The sequence below is a fragment of the Pan troglodytes genome, chromosome 1 (assembly GCF_028858775.2).
Source record: "Pan troglodytes isolate AG18354 chromosome 1, NHGRI_mPanTro3-v2.0_pri, whole genome shotgun sequence".
Classification (NCBI taxonomy): domain Eukaryota; kingdom Metazoa; phylum Chordata; class Mammalia; order Primates; family Hominidae; genus Pan; species Pan troglodytes.
In genome coordinates this window covers 28,524,013-28,542,518 of record NC_072398.2, presented here as the reverse complement: position 1 = coordinate 28,542,518, position 18,506 = coordinate 28,524,013, and the positions used below count along the sequence as shown (strand labels likewise).

At 36.8% G+C, this 18,506-nt stretch overlaps 1 protein-coding gene across 10 annotated transcripts in view; it reads left to right on the top strand.

Moving 5' to 3' along the window:
* MARK1 (microtubule affinity regulating kinase 1) overlaps positions 1-18,506 on the top strand; it is a 136,037-nt gene that overhangs the window by 49,884 nt on the left and 67,647 nt on the right. For 8 of the 10 annotated variants that reach the window (XM_016939088.4, XM_016939077.4, XM_016939080.4 and 5 more), the window contains exons 2-3: positions 1,660-1,863; positions 3,372-3,425. In XM_016939088.4, the coding sequence (XP_016794577.3) occupies positions 1,660-1,863; positions 3,372-3,425 (258 nt within the window). Of the gene's footprint in view, positions 1-1,659; positions 1,864-3,371; positions 3,426-16,217; positions 16,357-18,506 lie in introns of those variants that run through there. The other 2 variants (XM_063791672.1, XM_016939091.3) reach the window with 2 other exon arrangements.

The following is an 18,506-nucleotide window of genomic DNA, read 5'->3' as shown; positions in this document are numbered from 1 at the left end:
TCCTTCCTGTGTATCTGGCAGCCTGTAATGTGCTGAGTACATAAAGATGAAAAGAAAACATCTGTGCCCTAAAATTGTTTATAATAGGGTGGTGGGAGACAGACGAGTAAATGTATAATGATAGCACAATGGAAAGCATGCTGTGATACGTGGAAGTACAGGTTGTGGCGAGAATACCCCAAAGCGCATCTAACACAGAATGAGGCCAGAGGTTGCAGATGTGTATAAGACCCAGAAAAACCCTTAATCCTGAGCTGAGTTTTAAAAAATTATCATAAAATAAAACAAAAAGTAGTAACAAATAGAAAAATGACTTTGAATCATGCTTTGCATGAGATTGGTAAATGGATTCCTCTTTAATGTTGCCTTTAAGATCAAAATTCTTTAGGAAGCTGTTGCTTTTACAGGTAGGACAATATAACTCTGCATTAGTCATTTTGCAAACAAAAGATATCCTTTCCTTTGTTATTTTGTTTTATTCTTCTTCAGCAATTTTTTAAGAAGCCAGAGAAAGATGTTGTGTTTATTATGTGTGATTCAACATTTTCACAAAAACTGCTAGAAATTTTATGTATGTCAAAATGCAGACAAAGCTAGACAAGAGCAGGAACAATCACAGCTAGTGAAACAGAGCTGGTTAGGCAGCTTGACCTGGGAATTTAGGTGCTGAGTCCATAGGTGAACAGGATCAGCTCTCCATTGCAATTGTAGGTTAGCGTGAGACCATGAGACAAAGTGACATATTTGCCTCCAGAACAGCACTGATGCAATGGATAGATTATGGACCTGGGCAGGACTATAGATAGCTTTCACTTGGACATGATAAACTGGGTGAGGGGGTTGGGCAGAAATGAATTAGAGGTATACTTGAGGCAGGCTGCTGATTGGTCAGTTCTTTGAGTTATATGCCCAGAAAATGGAAGCAAGAACATGACAAATGGCTGGGCTAGTTTTGAGAAAGAGATTTATACTCATGAGGTTGTCTTGGCAATAAAGACATTCTGCCTTTTTAATGAAGCAGCCCTGAGCTATACTGTCATCACAACCTAAAGCGATAACACCTTTATAGGAATAATGGTTTGTGAGGCTTCTGGCTGTATATTTACAATTTTAAATTGAAAGCATATCCCTAAAGCCATGTAGAATATTTCACTTTATTTTATTTTTTTGAGATGGAGTCCCGCTCTGTCACCCAGGCTGGAGTGCACTGACATGATCTTGGCTCACTGCAACTTCCGCCTCCCAGGTTCAAGTGATTCTCCTCCCTCAGCCTCCTGAGTAGCTGGGATTACAGGCACGTGCCACCACAACCGGCTAATTTTTGTGTTTTTGTAGAGATGGGGTTTCACTGTTTTGGCGAGGCTGGTCATGAACTCCTGACCTCAAGTGAACCGCCTGCCTTGGCCTCCTTAAGTGCTGGGATTACAGGCATGAGCCACCATGCTTGGCCTGAATATTTCATTTTAAACAATTATACTCTACCTGGTAAAGGGAGCTGAAGTCCAGAAGAAATTATAAATAGAATGCTCAAACTTCAAAAGGATGTAGTGCAATATGTTTTTATTGAAGAATTGGTAATAATAATTATTTGTACTCTTTTTACTTGTCCTTTTATAATATAATTTAATTAACAATGAAATCTTGTAAACTTTTTCTTAGCATACATCTGTGGATGGATATACTGAACCACACATCCAGCCTACCAAGTCAAGTAGCAGACAGAACATCCCCCGGTGTAGAAACTCCATTACGTCAGCAACAGATGAACAGCCTCACATTGGAAATTACCGTTTACAAAAAACAATAGGGAAGGGAAATTTTGCCAAAGTCAAATTGGCAAGACACGTTCTAACTGGTAGAGAGGTAAGTTTGCACAATGCCTTTTAATATCTGCCTGGACCTCTCTGGAGTCTTGTTAAAGCTTCCTTATAGCCCATGTTTGGGAGTAAAATGACAGTTTCAATATGATTAACACTGGGGTGTGTGTGAATGGAACATTAGTAGGCAGAGGTTTATCACGGCATAAAAGTTGACCTTTTAATATTTAGAAAAGAATCATTCCTATATATTAGCATCTCATAAATCAGGTGTGCTGCAGATGAGCTTTCCTCAGATTCTGACTTTCGTTATATGATTTCTGTGAACATTTCTGATTGCCATTGCTGCCCAGCCCTCAGGAACAAAAGTTCTTGCTGCTTGATATAAGTTAGGTATAAATATGTAGAAAGTCACCTGCTAATTTGTATCTGTTTAGAGACTACATTGAACAAGTACTTCTATATGGGTGGTTTTCTCAGGTAATAAGATAATTGGATTTCTAAAATCTCGTGTGTTTTAAGTTATATGTATTTATATAGTAAGAATTTATATGTTTGCACATATGTACGTTGTGTATATATACCTGTATGCTAGGGTTAAAGACTTTATTTGAATAAATATGTAACATTTTGTATTATATAACGTTTACTAGATCTGATTAGGACATTATAAAAAAAAATCTCAATCAGGCCCAATGCAGTGGCTCATGCCTGCAATCCCAGAACCTTGGGAGGCTGAAGTGGGCATAATTGCTTGAGGCCAGGAGTTCAAGACCAGCCTGGGCAACATGGCAAAACCCCAGCTCTACAAAAAATACAGAAATTAGCTGGGCTTGGTGGTGTGCAACTGTAGCTACTTGGGAGCTTGAGGTGAGGATTACTTGAGCCCGGGAGGTCAAGGCTGCAGTGAACTGTGGTAGCACCACTGCACTCCAGCCTCAGCAACAGAGTGAGATCCTGTCTCAAAAAAAAAAACAAAACCTCAATGAAAATATTTTTAATAAATTTTCACTTTGCTCTATGTATAATATTATTGTCATTTCCCATTGAATTTGGTTCCTTCTGTCTATTCTGACCCCAGGAGCCATTCAGAGGCAGGGAATACTGGGCAGAGCCTTAGATATTCAAGTCCATTTTGTCAGTTTGCTCTAAGTAAGCTTGGATATCCAATCTCTCTACCAACATAATTGTTTTATTCACATAATATTTAACTTACTGCAAGTTCACAAGCCACTTCCCCCTATAATTGTTGCTTATCAAGATCGTGAGTAAAAGGTTAAGATACAGGATGATTTTTACTTTAAAGAAGGAAACTTAGAAGAAATAACAAAGCTTTCATTTCATTGGCTCAGGATCAAAAGATTAAAGACTTGGGTCAATGGAGTATATTCTAAGACTGCCAAATTATCAAAATGTTACTATCTGATTATGTGAACACCTAAAAAGAGCTAAATTATATCTAGTTAGGAATGAAACAGAAATTGGATTTTTTGTAAGTTTTATTCATTAAAATATGCATTTTTCAAATAGAGTTTAATGATTCTTCTTTTTTAGGTTGCTGTGAAAATAATAGACAAAACTCAGCTAAATCCTACCAGTCTACAAAAGGTATTTAATTAATTTAATAAGTAATTAGAATGTGAGTTTATCATTAATATGTGATGTTCTGTAAAATCAGTCATTCTAAATTTTCTATTAGGTACAATTCTACATTTCATCAATATAAGAAGAAAAGACATAATATAAAATGTAATGTTTATGACTTACCAAGTAGTTGCTTGAAAACTATCTACTACTTAAATACATGTAGTATATGAAAGAAATGTATCTCTTCTATTCAATAGAATAAAACCTTGTGTCATACATTTTGAAGTATTCAGGATTTGAAATATTCAAATATTTTGAAGTATTTTCAAGTATTCAGAATTGACCTCTGAAAATTAGACTTATATTAAATGAATAATCCATTTACTGATAATATCTGGTGCCTTAGCTGTTATATAAAATGACAAATGGTGGTGGCCTAAGCCATTTAAACTTTTGTGAGTTTTCAGATAAAGTCCAGAGACCTTGCTGATAAGCTTCTTAATTAAAAATCTAGTTAGAAGTTAATATTGTTCATAGGTGAGTTTCCTTTTATTGCTTCATTTGCTCTTCTTCCTTCTTCCACAAGAACTACTAGTCTTTCAGATAACTCACAGTACAAAATAAGAATGTTTCTTTAAAGGATTGAAAATATGAAACAACATAGAGAGAAAAGAAAGCAGTTAGGAAGGGGATTGCCTTAGCAAACCAAAGCTGTTTCACGTTACTTCATTAATTACTTAAATGGGAAAATTTTCTCAGATGCGCATTTTAGTACTTTAAAAATGAAGCAAATGTTTTAACATTTATGCCATATGTGATAGGTTTGTATAGAGTGAGAGAATATACATTGTGACTTTTACTAGAATATAATGGGACCATTGTCACATATGTAATTTTAACACAAATGACTTTGAATTCCTAAAACAGAAAGAATCTTATAAGAAATTGTTAGTATGCTGTGCTTACATCTGCTATGATTATAGCATTAGATTAAAATTTTAGATTTGTGATATTCAAACTTTCTTCTCATTTGGCTCAGTCCCAGATTTCTTCTTAGAGCTCTGCCTTTGTACTTATCGGAGATTCTTTTGAAAATTTGACAACCAGTATAACTTTTCATAACACTGATATTTCTGCCCAGTAAGAACATGAAAACTTTGCTGGGTTCTTCTTTTTCTGTGAATGTGAGATAATGTATTATGGGTCTCTTCTTGGAGAAAGTCTCTTCTTTTAGCACCAGTCTTTTTGCTAACCATGATGCCTTTGTGTAAGTGAGAAAAAGACATCCTACCTGGACCAATTAACTATGCAAAGATGCTGTTTTTTACTGGGCTGGAACCACAGTAGGACATATCTTTGCCTACCCCTGTGCTGGGAACCCACTTAAAATGCACAAACTGGGTAATTGTACACAGTGTCCCTGTCCATGGCCCACCTAGCTTTTCTACTTTTCCTGGATTTAGTTGTGGATTACTCTGGCAAATTGAGTGATTTTTAAGTGGCATCTAGAACTACTCAGGCCTGTTGTGCTAGCTGGAATACACAGCAATGCAACTCCTACTCTGTCTTTCCCAAGGTTGTATAAACAAAGTTGTACTTATTGAAACATGTGAACATGAAACTGAATGTTGCTTTCTTTATCTGAATAACTAAAATGTGTACTTGTTGATGATAAATAATTTCTGTCATAAAATCTACTAATCTTGTTGATAAAGTATTGCTTTTCCAAATAGGCATATAAAAAATGATACAATTTTGTTTTCTTTAACCCGTGAAAATAAAAATAAAGATGAAGACTCACTAAATGTAGCCAGTACACTGTGTGTGTGATTGTTTTTTGAGTGATTTACATGTATGTTGATAGACTTGCTTTCTTTTAGAAGTTCTGAAGAAAAAGCAGATCAAGTCTTCATTAATTCTCATGTGTTTAGAACATTCAGCATTTGACCTTTCCCATTTAGGCAGTAGCATCTCCCAGTCAGTCATACTTAAAAAGTAATGGAATGTGAAACAATCCATTTTTCCCTAGCATTGAAAAAGACAGTAAAATTTGCTTCCATGTCTTAGGTATACTCATAAAAGGCAGGTAATTATCGCACATTTATATGAAATAAGGATTCATTGTAATCTCACTTCTAGAAGTGTTTGGGTAAATTTGTTCTGGTTTGATCTGAATTTAAGCTGATCCCTCTCCTTTATCCTCTTCTGTGTATCAGATATTTATAGGAATTACTGCCTTCCTTTGCAAACATCAATGATAGATAAAAGAATCTAAAGTTGATACACCAACTGCTTAATACTGCCAAAATACAAAGTTCTTAAACATGTTTGGTTTTTGGAATTGTTAAGTATCTTTGGCTTCAATATTGTTCCCATAATATGCTCATATTATTTGTATTACATATTTTGAATTAATGGAATCCAATTCCATGAGTTTTCATAGTTAAAAAGTATTTTAGGTAGATGCTATTTTTAGTTTTTCCTCTTCAAAGCATTAGTTCTACCTCATAGAATAATGTATTTTAGAAGAGGGTCCATGAACCATACTAGTGATTCCTGGGTTCTTTTTTTTTTTGAGACAGAGTCTTGCTCTGTCGCCCAGGCTGGAGTGCAGTGGCACGATCTGAGCTCACTGCAACCTCCACCTCCCAGGCTCAAGTGATTCTCCTGCCTCAGCCTCCTGAGTAGATGGGACTACAGGTGCATGCACCATGCCTGGCTAATTTTTTTTTTTTTTTTGTATTTTTAGTAGAGACGAGGATTCACCACGTTGGCCAGGATGGTCTCGATCTCCTGACCTCGTGATATACCCACCTCGGCCTCCCAAAGTGTTGGGATTACAGGTGTGAGCCACTGCACCCTGCCTCCTGGGGTTCTTTTAAGCAGCCTACTAATGTTGAAGGAAAAGCAAGACAATAAAATAATATTTTTCATAGTTCATAAATTTGAAATGTTGTAAGATCATTTTCTCAGAGATATCACTAGTTTTGAAACTTGGACACATCAATTTATGCAAAGATGACAAAGTTTGTGTCAGTCTGTCTCAGCTTACAGTCACCAGAGTGCAGTTTATCTCTGCTAACGTTTTTGTATCTTCTGTGTATTACTTATTAATTTACATTTTCTATTGTTTTACTGTGTTATATTATGTTCCATATTCACAAAAGTGGCTAAGTGGTTCAGAAGTGATTTCCTAAGTAGTAAAATCTGTAATGAAAATAAAAACAAGACTTAGTACAACTCAGAATTATGTCATTATATAATAGATGACTGCTGCGCTAAAGTTTTATAGAATGTGAATCGCTTTGCTAGGACAGTGATTTTACACAAACAGGAAAAGGGTAAAACATTTAAATTATTGAATTCTGAAAATTAGACTTTATTAAATGAATAATCAAGTTACCGCTCGTGTCTGGTGTGTTACCTGTTATATAAAATGTTGTCAAATGGTGGCCTAAGCCATTAAACTTTTGTGAGTTTTTAAATAAAGCCCAGAGACCTCTCTGGTAAGCTAATTAAGTTTTCCAGATTATCTGCAAAATAATCTTTGTCATGTTGAAGAATTTGGTAACTAAAGGTAGAGAGGAGAACAGAACCATGGGAGCAATATTCAGAATTCAATATGTTTTAGCAAATTATCAGAAACCAAACTTGCAAAACCAATCACAAAATTATTGACAAATATTTTTATCAAGGAGAGAGCACAAGAAGCTCTTTGGAAATATTCCTTAACAAATGTCACTATTGGACATATATTGAAATATCAGCTACTCTCACATATACATGCTATATAGCATATTTCACTCTATAGCTGAACAAAACCACTTATGTGCTGAGTACTTCTTTCATACAGTTCTTGTCACATGTGTGGATCATTTGAAGGAACAATTTGGCCAGTTCTTACGTGGGCCAACAAAAACATAAGTGATAAGAGAATTATTATTTTGTGAAATGATATGTAGACTGCATAAGTTATCTTTTAACCAATAATGATGAAATACCCCTAGAGCTTTTTTGAGGGTTAAAGGTGGGGATATTCTGCAAGGAATAATTCTGCCATGTGAATAAATAAGATTATGCCTAATAGCCAGTTACCCACTGTTTCACTCTCCATGAAATTAGTGGTCAGCAAAATGCTTTTAATTTTGATTTGGTTTTGGACAAAGTACTGAAAACAGAGTATAACATAAAATCATATGAAGAATTGGTGGGAAGTATACTTTTCACACTGAAATATGAGGATTTTGAGGGAAAGGTGTTTAAACAAGTGTTTTAAAGATGATACCAATAATATTAATATCTGGCTAAAATATCAACAGTTTAAATGTTGAGGATGTGATCATCAGATTTGCTGAGAAAAACAAACTGTGCAGTTTAGTGACCAAAAATCTGACTTTTCTAAACCTTGTTAGCCCTCTTTAATTACTGGGGAAAGGGCTCAATGACATATAATTGGGCATTTTTAACATACAGATGTGCATCCAAATATGAAAAATATCTTCCAGAGCAAGCATATCCAAAGAGTATGTCAAAAATCTATTTGCTAATATCCCTCAAATTAAAACTTCCAGTCTTTCACGTTTTGAGTTTAGTAAGCTCAACAACCTAGAATTTCACAGCCATACATAATCTTCGGGGAGAAATATCTCTTTAAGGTTAGATTCAGTAATCACTCTGGATGTCTTGAGAATTACCTGAAACATTACCTAATGCTTATTCATTTTCCCAGTCAATCTATGATTGTGACTTGGGAATTTTCAGTCTTGCTGATTTTATTTCTTGTATCTCTTTTGAAAATGTCTGCTTTTATCTTTCTCTATCATGACCAGTTTAGACAAAGTCACTGTTATCTTCTTGTAGCCTTCCAACTGCATCCACTTTACATACGTATACACACACACACACACACGTGTGCGCGCGCGCAGAGAGAGAGAGTTTAAAATGTAATACATAGAGTTTAAAAGTCCTCAAGGATGCAAAATACATCTGTGAATATGCTATCCCTTTGTTTAAGCTTTCAGATGGCGTTTTATTGTTTGTAGTCCAAAAATCAAATTCATTAACATGGTATAAAGGTCCTACCTTCCTTTTCCACCTCATGGACCATGAACTCGCCGTAGCTTCTCTTCACTCTCCTCTTCCCCGACTCCTGCAGCTTTAGTGATTTTCATCTGCTCCTATTCATACTCTATTCCAGTTACCAGGCCTTTGCAACTTTCTCCCACCTTCTGGGTAAGGCTTATCTCCCCTCTTCCCTTAATTAGTCCTTACTCATTCCTCCCATTTCAGCCTAGAGTCACTTCTTCAGGGAAACCTTTCCTATTCCCCTAACAGTGTTAAATCCACTTACCCTCCATAAAATCAAGCACTCATAACCAAGGATTATTTATAAATAACCACTTTATTTTTATTTGTTTTGGTTTTGGTAGTCGTTTGTTGATTTGTTTGTTGACACTTTTTGTTTCTGATGTTTTTGTTTTAATGCCTGTATTCTGCCTCTAACTCCAAAAACCTCTGTCCTAATTGCTTGGTTTTTAATAGCTGCAAAGCATCCATTTCTGTGTTCTCAAGAAGCTACTTAAGATATACTGAAATCAATGTGGAAGAATTTTCTCTTGAGGGAAATGAAGGAGGCTTAGAGTCTTTAAGTCACCTATGAAGTTTAGACTAACTATCTGGCTGTTTTAAAAGTCACAGTCTTATGTTCTTATTTAGTTATTTTAAGCATCATATTTTCATGTTTTTCTAAGCTTGGCAGTTTGTTGATATAATAAACTAGTCTATTTTTAATTTTTGGATGGGGACTTCAAAATGTCTTTCCCATTTTAAAAAAGTTGCTTTCTCATGATATTTATTTATTGCACTAAAATGTTTTGTTCTAGTCTTGTTTTTAAAGAAATAAAACATCACAGCTATAATTGAAGACTCATGTGTCATTTCTTGGTTCCAGTCTTGTCTTTCCTACCTAGAAATAACCACTATTCTGAATTTGATCTTTCTTATTCCCACTTAAATTTTTAAAAACTTTTTTTTACATATGATTGTACTTAAAATACAGTATATTAGTTATTTTAAAATTTCCTATCTTTCTGTAATCAGATTTTTTCATTTAACATTGTCTTATAGTTTATTCATGCTAACTATATAGTCTCTCCTTTCCTTCCTTCCTTCCTTCTTTCCTTCCTTCCTTCCTTCCTTCCTTCCTTCCTTCCTCCCTTCCTCCCTCCCTCCCTCCCTCCCTCCCTCTCTCTCTCTTTCTTTCTCTGTCTCTCTCTCTCTCTCTCTGTCTTTCTTTCTTTCTTTTTTTGGACAGAGTTTCACTCTTGTTGCCCAGACTGGAGTGCAATGGCGTGGTCTCTGCTCACTGCAACCTCCACTTCCCGGGTTCAGGTGATTCTCCTGCCTTAGCCTCCCAAGTAGCTGGGAATACAGGTGCCCGCCACCAAGCCCAGCTAATTTTTTGTATTTTTAGTAAAGACAGGGTTTCACCATGTTGGCCAGGCTGGTCTTGAACTCCTGACCTCAGGTGATCCACCTGCCTCAGCCTCCCAAAGTGCTGGGATTACAGGCATGAGCCACCGTGCCCGGCCTTGTTCATTTATTTTTTATTGCTATTGTTAGATCCCATTGTATGAATATGCCATGCATAGTTTATCCATTTTCTCCTTAATATACTATATCTATTTATTTTCCTGTTAGTGGATTTTATTGTTCTATGTATTTTATTTTGTTTTTCTAGTTAACTATTTGTTTTTACTATACAGATAATGAATGACCATTATTGTGTATATCTTTTTGAGAAGATGTATAGAGGGATGTCTCTCTTCAAGTAGAATTGCTGGGTTGAAGGGCATGCATAGCCTCAACTTTACTAGATAATGTCAAATTGCTCTCCAGTGTAGTTGTACCAATTTTTACTTAAGCCAACACTGTATGAGATTTACTGTTGCTCCACATTCTTGCCAACACTTTATATTACCATGTTTTAAAATTTTTGCCAACCTTATGGGTGTGAAGTTGTATCTAGTTTTAATTTTAATTTCCATGATTTCTAATGAGATTGGCCATCTTTTCAAATTTAGGCTGCTTTTAAGTTTAATATCTTCTTTCTGAAATTATTTAACTTCATATCTCCAACAATTACTTTTACTGAGCACCAACTTATACCCAAAGCTGTGCAGGATCTTAGGAGAGATTCAAGTAATGTGAAATTGGTACTAGTTCATAAGAAATTATAAGACTTATAATCTTCTTATAAGAATCTTATAATCTACCTATGTGAAGACAAAACTTTGGGAAACTGACACAGGCTATCATTTATAGAATATTTCCTTCTATTACTTTGCAATGAATAATTGGCTGCAAGTTATCAAGTTTATAAAGAAATACTGAATAATTATTTTACTGTTGTAGTTATAAATCATCTAATATATATTCATTTAATTATATTCAGATCTCTTTCTGTGCTACGATTTCATAGGAAGACCTTAAGAAGTTAGCTTAAATTGTTATAGTGCTGCTAGCAATAATTTTACAAAATACTTGACATCCCAATGAGATGTCTAAAAGCTAAAAAGGAAATGACATGATGATCCTAGAATTTAAAAAGCTGAAAGTTTAATCTGTAGGATTCTGTTAACATAGATAAAATATATATATACATAATCCCTCAATAAATGGCACTTATGAGATAGTCTAGACAAGGACCTAGCAGTCTCTTGGAACTGCATGTCACCTTCAGGGTAAAACCACACCCACACTTCATATTAATAGGCCAGTAAACTGTCAAATATACAGACAGAAGTTTTATAAAGATTGCAGTGAAGACAAAGAAGGGTTCCTATCCCTCCTGAAACCCAAATCAGAGCAAAATCCTTGAAAGGTGAAGAAGGCTGTGTTGTAAGGCACAAGAACTGTATGCCAGCCTTCTACTAGTCCAGTTTACTGTGACTCTGAAGACAGCCTGGAAGAACTCTCTCAGGAGGAACAAGCTGAACCACTGCCTTTGTCAAGCTCCCAGTGACCACAATGTGCTCCTTCTGCCTCAAGATCAAGCAAGCGATGGCGAAGTCCTGTGACATTGATGAGACCAAGGGCAACTTCATCAGACTGGTGAGCAGGTCTGATGGAGAGAAAACCATGTGCATTTGGCCCCTGACTATGACACTTTGGGTGTAACTAGAATGACGATTGTCTAAGCCATGTCCAGTTGGCTAGTTCTAAAAATGACAGACTTTTTCATCATCACGAAAAGAGTGCTAGCAGAGGAATGGAAGAGATAGGAAGGAACAAAGAGCAGTTGAGAAGAGAAAAGGAAAATGCACATAATTGAGGGAAATATTGATTGACACTAATGGAGTTTGGCTAACCCTGACCTAAGCTCTAGCCAGGAAAGACCCAATTGAAAAGTAAATATCTCCAAAGAATTGAAGATTGTTTACTACTTTAGTTATCTGGAACAAAGCCAAGAACCAAGAAGGAAACAATAAAGGCCTCTGAACAACTAGAATAGCTGTGATACAGAAGACATATCTCAGGCCTTCACTCCTGACTTATTTTCCTAATTTAACACACAAGTCTAGCAAACTCTGGCCTTAATTTCCAGCCTACAGCAAACCTGGAACAGTAAATTTGAAAGGGAATAGTAAACTCAGAGCTCTTTTACTAAATTTACATTTGCTAGCAACATTGTGTGACATCACAGTTTGAAAATGAGAAAGAAAAAACTGAAAATTAACATCAGAAACTCAAATAATAGCATGGCGCTGCTGTTCTTAAAATTACCTCTATTTTTTATACTTGTACCTGGAGTGTATGACACATGCAATAATTAACTTTTTAAAGAATAACTCTGTTTCAAAGTAAACTTCTTTTCATAGTCTAAATGCCTACTCAGCTCTCTCCGCTGACCCAAAGAAGTGTGAAGATTGGCACCTTGCTGATGAGGATCTGCTCTGGGTTAAAAGATCACATATGTATATGTGGCTCTTCCTCTCCCTCTGCCTGCTTCCTTTTGCCTCATGCAGCTCATGCAGAAAACTCTGCCATTAGCTTCTGTCTCTTTCTTTCATGCAGCCAGCTGGAAAATAAAGAGTTAGGCAGGGGTTGAGGGGAGTCTTGGAGAGGAAGAGATATCTTAGACATTTGCTTAAGATGTGGTACTTTTCAATTGGCCAAAATTCTCTAGATTTGGAGGGTTATCATACTAGTCTGCTAGTCGGGCCATCACAAAATACCACAGACTGGGTGACTTAACAGAAATTTTCTCACCTTTCTAGAGTCTGGAAATTCAAGATGAAGGTGTGTAGGCAGGTTTGGTTTCTCCTGAGTTCTCTCTCCTTGGCCTGCACATGACTAGTTCATCCCTGACATTTCTCCCTCTTTTTAGGACACCAGTCATATTGGATTGGAACCCCACTCTTCTGACCTTATTTAACCTTCATTAGCTCCTTGAATTCCCTGTCTCCCAGTATAGTCACACTGGGCATTAGGGATTCAACATATGAATTTAGGGGGGCACAGTTCATTTCATAACAGGGATCCAAATCCAGCTGACAATTCAAGTGTTTCTTTGTGAGGAGAGATGCTTGATGGAATAGGAATCTGGTATTCCATTATCCTTACTCAATATACCATGTAAAACATCCTAATGCTCCTTCTTACAGCAACCATTCTTCGACAACTGCCTATCATTTTTAGTCAACACACACCCAAACCCACACACATCTTCTTGTTATCGCTTATGTTTTTTTCTCTCTCCTTGTCCAAAACTGCTGAAGGAGAGGAAACTAAGGATTAAACAATATACTCAAGGCATCTTTGAGATATAGGAACCCAATGGCTGTGTATTGTTGTTTTATTGGAATTAAAAATTCCAGTTAAAGTTCTGATTAGAACTTTGGCCCTGCCTACACCTCTTTTTCTTGCTTCTTCAGATGGAAGTGGAGTGACCTTCTGTTTAGGTGTTGTTTTTGTTATGGATGCCCCAGTTTTCACAAAATGATTTTAATCATGTCCCTCAGCTCATGTCTGTTCTTTGTAGAACGGAATAACTGCATTCCAGGTACCAGTCAGGGATTGAATTTATGAACTAATTGCAGTCAAAAACCCAACTTAAGAAATAATTAAATAAACAAAAAACACCCCAATACTTTTGGAGGAATTCCTGAAGAATTTGCTGCCAGTCTATTTCTTTAGATTAGTTGTTCTGAAACATGGAGCTGCCAGGAAACATCAGTATGTTTCTGTTAGTTTTGAGATATGTCCCAGCCGATTCTAAGAGAAAACTACCAAATTTGCCAGTAATTTCATAAAAAGTAACTAGAGTAAATTCAAGATTATTCATATGACAGTGTTGTCTTCAGTATTCTGTAATTTGATGTGCTTTGTCAAGACAAGAGAAAGAAGAGGAGTTAGAACCCAGAAACCAGCATGGCTTATTCATGTTGTAGCTTAATGGGCCACACTTCCTAGTACACAGGAAATGCCTGTGCCAATTAGAGAGTACAAGTAAAAGCCCTCTTTCATAGTGCAGTAAGGAGCTGTTAATTGAAAAAAGCAGGTTAAAGTGAGGAATTATTAAAAGTTATATAAACATTTAACACTTCTATTGTACACACAAATGTATATGCATTGATGAATCTTTTCATGTAGGGCCAAAGCTTTTTATTTATTTATTTATTTTTTGAGTTTGGTTCTGCCAATTGTCATTCTACTTTATTTACCTTATACAGATCACACTCATAAGCTCATAGTACACTTCCTACTATTTCCAGTTTTGTTTTGTTTTAATTAATGAGATAATTGAATGACACTCGGGCAGCAATCAGAGCAGAAGCCTAGATTTTATTCCAGTCTTTTGCATTTATCTTGCCCACACCTAGCTGGACAGCAGTCTAGCAACTTTTATCTAGTATTTCCAAAGTATTCAATTTGGTTTTTTTTGTCAAACAACAAACATGTACTTCATTGGTTTATGTAAAATTTGTATTGGACAGACTTTGAGGCAACCCCCATGATTCTTGCCTTCTGATGTTCACACTTTTGCATAATCCCTTCCCCTTGATTGTGAACAGGACCTATGACTTGCTTCTAACCAATGCAATAGGGAAAAGGTGATGGAATTTCACTGTCATGATTATATTATATTATATTATATTATATTATATTATATTATATTATACTATCTTTCTAGCAGACTTGCTCTAGAGACTATGCTTGCTGGCTTAAGAAAGTAAATAGCCATGTTGGAGAAGTCCACTTGGCAAGGACCTATGTACAGTCTCTAAGAGGTAAGGGTGGCCCCTAGCTGACAGCCACCAAGAAGCCAGGGTCCTCAGTACTAACAGCTAAAAAGAAATGAATTCTGCCAGTAACCTGGGTTAGCTCAGAAGTAGATTCCTCCCTAGTCAAGTATCCAGATGAGAACCATCCTGGACAACATGTTGATTGCAGCCTTACGAGACCTGAGCAGAAGACCCAGTTAAGTCAGGCTTGGAATACTGAGCCGCAGAAACTGCAAAGCGACAAATGTATGTTGTAAATTGCTAGGGTATGGTACTTTGTTACTCATCAATAGGAAATTAATATATAAACTATTTCCAGTGGTAACTGCAACTGGCAAACATGTTTGGGACCTAGACAACCTCTGGTAAGCATGATTCTCAACTGCTTGGAGTGTAAGGCTGCAGGGAGCACCACTAGCCAAGAGCATTATGGGTGCACAGATGTCACTCACTGTGTGTTGCAGAGGGAATGTAGAGCAAAGGTTGGCAGGTTAGTTAGTAGAGGCCAGTTACAAAGATGTCTGATACACTGAAGTGCTGAGTTGTGATTTTTTAAGTCATTTCCTACAGCTTAACAAATAAATACAATTTTAACAAGAAAGCAAGAATAGATGAAGAAAGTAGAAGCGGTAATTCATTTAGATATTCTATATGAGTGTAGGAGAGCAAGACTGATGCCAGGGACTTTTCTGTTAGAGATATATAATAGCAATAATACAAATAAATTACAAATGAAACATAATAATGCTACTTATATTAATAACAAGTTCATAAACTTTAAAATCTATATCTTATAGCAAAACCAAAATAAGTACTGTTTGTGTTTATTCTTTATAATATGTTCTCGGAGGCTTGGGGAAGACTATTTTTAAAAAATTATGTTCAATTTTTAAAATTACCTCAGTTACACTTAAGCATTTTTTCTTATAAAATGACTTTTAAATGTTTAAATGGCTGATTTTACTACCCAGTGCTTATAAAATGATTTTATGAAAGTCATCAAATAATAAGCTACCGTATTTGACTTGACTTTCTGGGAAAAATTACTTGGTTACATTAAAACCTAGAATCAAAAGATTTGTGAATTTTGGTTTTATAGCTATATGTGAATCTTCTCTGCTCATATTACTTGTGAATTTTATCTGCTCATGTGCCACAGTAAGAAAAAAAATAGGTTGAAATAAGAAGCCTAGATCCTCTGCAAATCTAACCCACAGAGCCCCACCCCTACTGTCAGCCTGGGAGTCTCTGGGCAGTGGTCACCTGATGAGGTGCCCCCTTGTTTCTCTTTGGGGTTCTCAGGGAGGTGAGTCTGGGGCGGGTTAGGTAGGCAGAGAGGAGGCTCAGGTGGAGTCAGAAGCCAAGGTAAAAACCCTGAATGTGTTCTGAGGGGACTACCTGCTCAGACCAAGGGACCCCATGGAGCTCCATTTCTGTTGTCAGTCCTGGGTAGGCCCAGGCAGGGGTGGCATCCTTTCTGTGTCAGAGTGAGAGGCCCCCTCAACCCTCACTCTGGATAATCACCCAGATTCCAGGCACATTCTCCTCTGCTGACCTGAGGGCACGCCACTCAGACCAAGGCCCACACCTCCCTGAGACCCCTGAGGAGGAATTGAGGGAATATGACTTCTGGCTCCCTCTGCCCAGGACCTCCAGGACTGCCCACGGTAAGGACCCTTTCTCTGATGTGACAAATTAGAATCAACAAGATATTTAATGAACATTCTACATTTCCTACTGTCCACAGGCATCTGGTATTGTTGAGGATTGGAGGAGGCTTCTCAAAAATTGGCTTGAAAAGGCTTGAAAATGAACAACTTGATTAACACATAGGTGAAGGATCTGAACAGACACCTCATCAAAGAAATTATACAGATGGCAAATAAGCATATGAAAAGATACTCCACATCATATGTCATCAGAGAAATGATAATTAAAACAATAGTGAGATACTGCTACATACCTATTAGAATAGCAAAAGTCCAAAACACAGCACCAAATGCTGGCAAGGTTGTGGAGCAACAGGAACTCTCATTTGTTGCTGGCGGAAATGCAAATGGTACAGCCACTTTAGAAGAGAGTTTGGCAGTTTCTTACAAAACTACACATATCTTACCATATGATCCAGCAGTTGCACTCCTTGGTATTTACCCAAGGAAGCTGAAAACTTACGTCCACACAGAAACTTGCACATGGATGTTTATATAGCAGCTTTAGTCATAATGGTCATAACTTGGAAGCAACCAAGATGTCCTTCAGTAGGTGAATGGATGAATAACCAATGGTACATCCAGACAGCAGAATATAATTTAGCACTAAAGGGAAATGAGCTATCAAGCTATGAAAAAACTTGGAGGAACCTTAAATGTGTATTACTATGTAAAAGCCAATCTGAAAAGGCTACATGCTGTATGATTTCAAGTATGTGACATTCTGGAAAAGGCAAAACTGGTGACAATAAAAAGATCAATGGTTGCCAGAGGTTAGGGAAAAGGGAGGGATGAACAGGTGGAACACATTTTTCAGAGCAGTGTTAGTATTAGTCTATGTAATACTAAAATGATGGGTACATGTCTAAACCCATAGAATGTATAGTAGTAGCAAGAGTGAACAGTAATGTAAATGTGAACTTCCAGTGATAATGATGTGTAGGTCCATCGATTATAACAAATGTACCTCTCTGGTTTGGGATGTTGATGGTGGGGGAGGCTCTGCATATGTGGGGACAAGGAATATATGGAAACTGTTTGTACTTCCTGCTCAATTTTGCTGTGAACCTAAAACTGCTATAAAAATAAAGTCTATTATGTTTATGTGTATCATAGATATGTATATGTATATAAAATGACTTCTGGTGCTACTTTGACTTTTCCTGGTTCACATACCTGAGTAAGGCAATTTGGTCAGTGAATGCAGCTGTCCCTCTGTGGGTCAGATGCTCAGTTTTGACAAGCAATCAGTAGCATGCTAATAGCTAATAGCTTTTTAAAACCTGTTAGCCCTGTTTGGGAGGTGAAGAGTTCAAAACTCTGAGGAACGCTTCTGGGTGAAGGCTGACTCCCATTGTCCAAGGCTGCAATAGCAAAATCATCAGTTACAGTCACTTGGAGCTCAAAGGGGCCATTAGGACTGTGGAGCACAAAGGTAGAGCAGACGAGGCTCAGAGTAGGCACTTGAGAGTCATGAGATAAGGCTAGAGAGGTAAATAGGATCTTGATTTTTTTCTAGAGTCTGGTAGCCAGTGTTCAAGATTAGGGGTTTTGTTCTAATGGCATTGAGAAACCACCAGTGGATGTTAAGTAGTAGATAACGGATTGGAGGATGGGAGGATAGAAAAGATGTGTGGATAACAGATTGGAGGATGGGAAGGTAGAAAAGAGAGTCAGAATGGTTGTACCAAGACCAGTGAGATTCAGTGTGACAGTAGTGTCAATATGGATGGGTAGACGTTGATGGATTTGAGATAAATTGTGGAGGTGAATAAAAATGTCTTAATGATGCATCTGATGTAGAAATTTTAAGAGATGGTGTTGTTAAGGATGATCCTCAAGTTTCAGTCATTAGGGTGCTTGACAGACATATGGAGCTGGGGAAAACCAGTATCAAATTTGATGTGAGAAATCAAGTATTGGGTTTGAATTTCTGTGAGACAGCCAAGTGAAAATATTGAGTAGGTATATAGGGATTGGATATAAATGTTGGGATGATAAAGTTAAATTTAGTAGTCAGCAACAAATCGATGATATTTGAAGCCATGATAAATCATTAGGAGAAATATGTAGAGTGAGAAGATAAAGGGGGCTAAGGGCTGAACCCT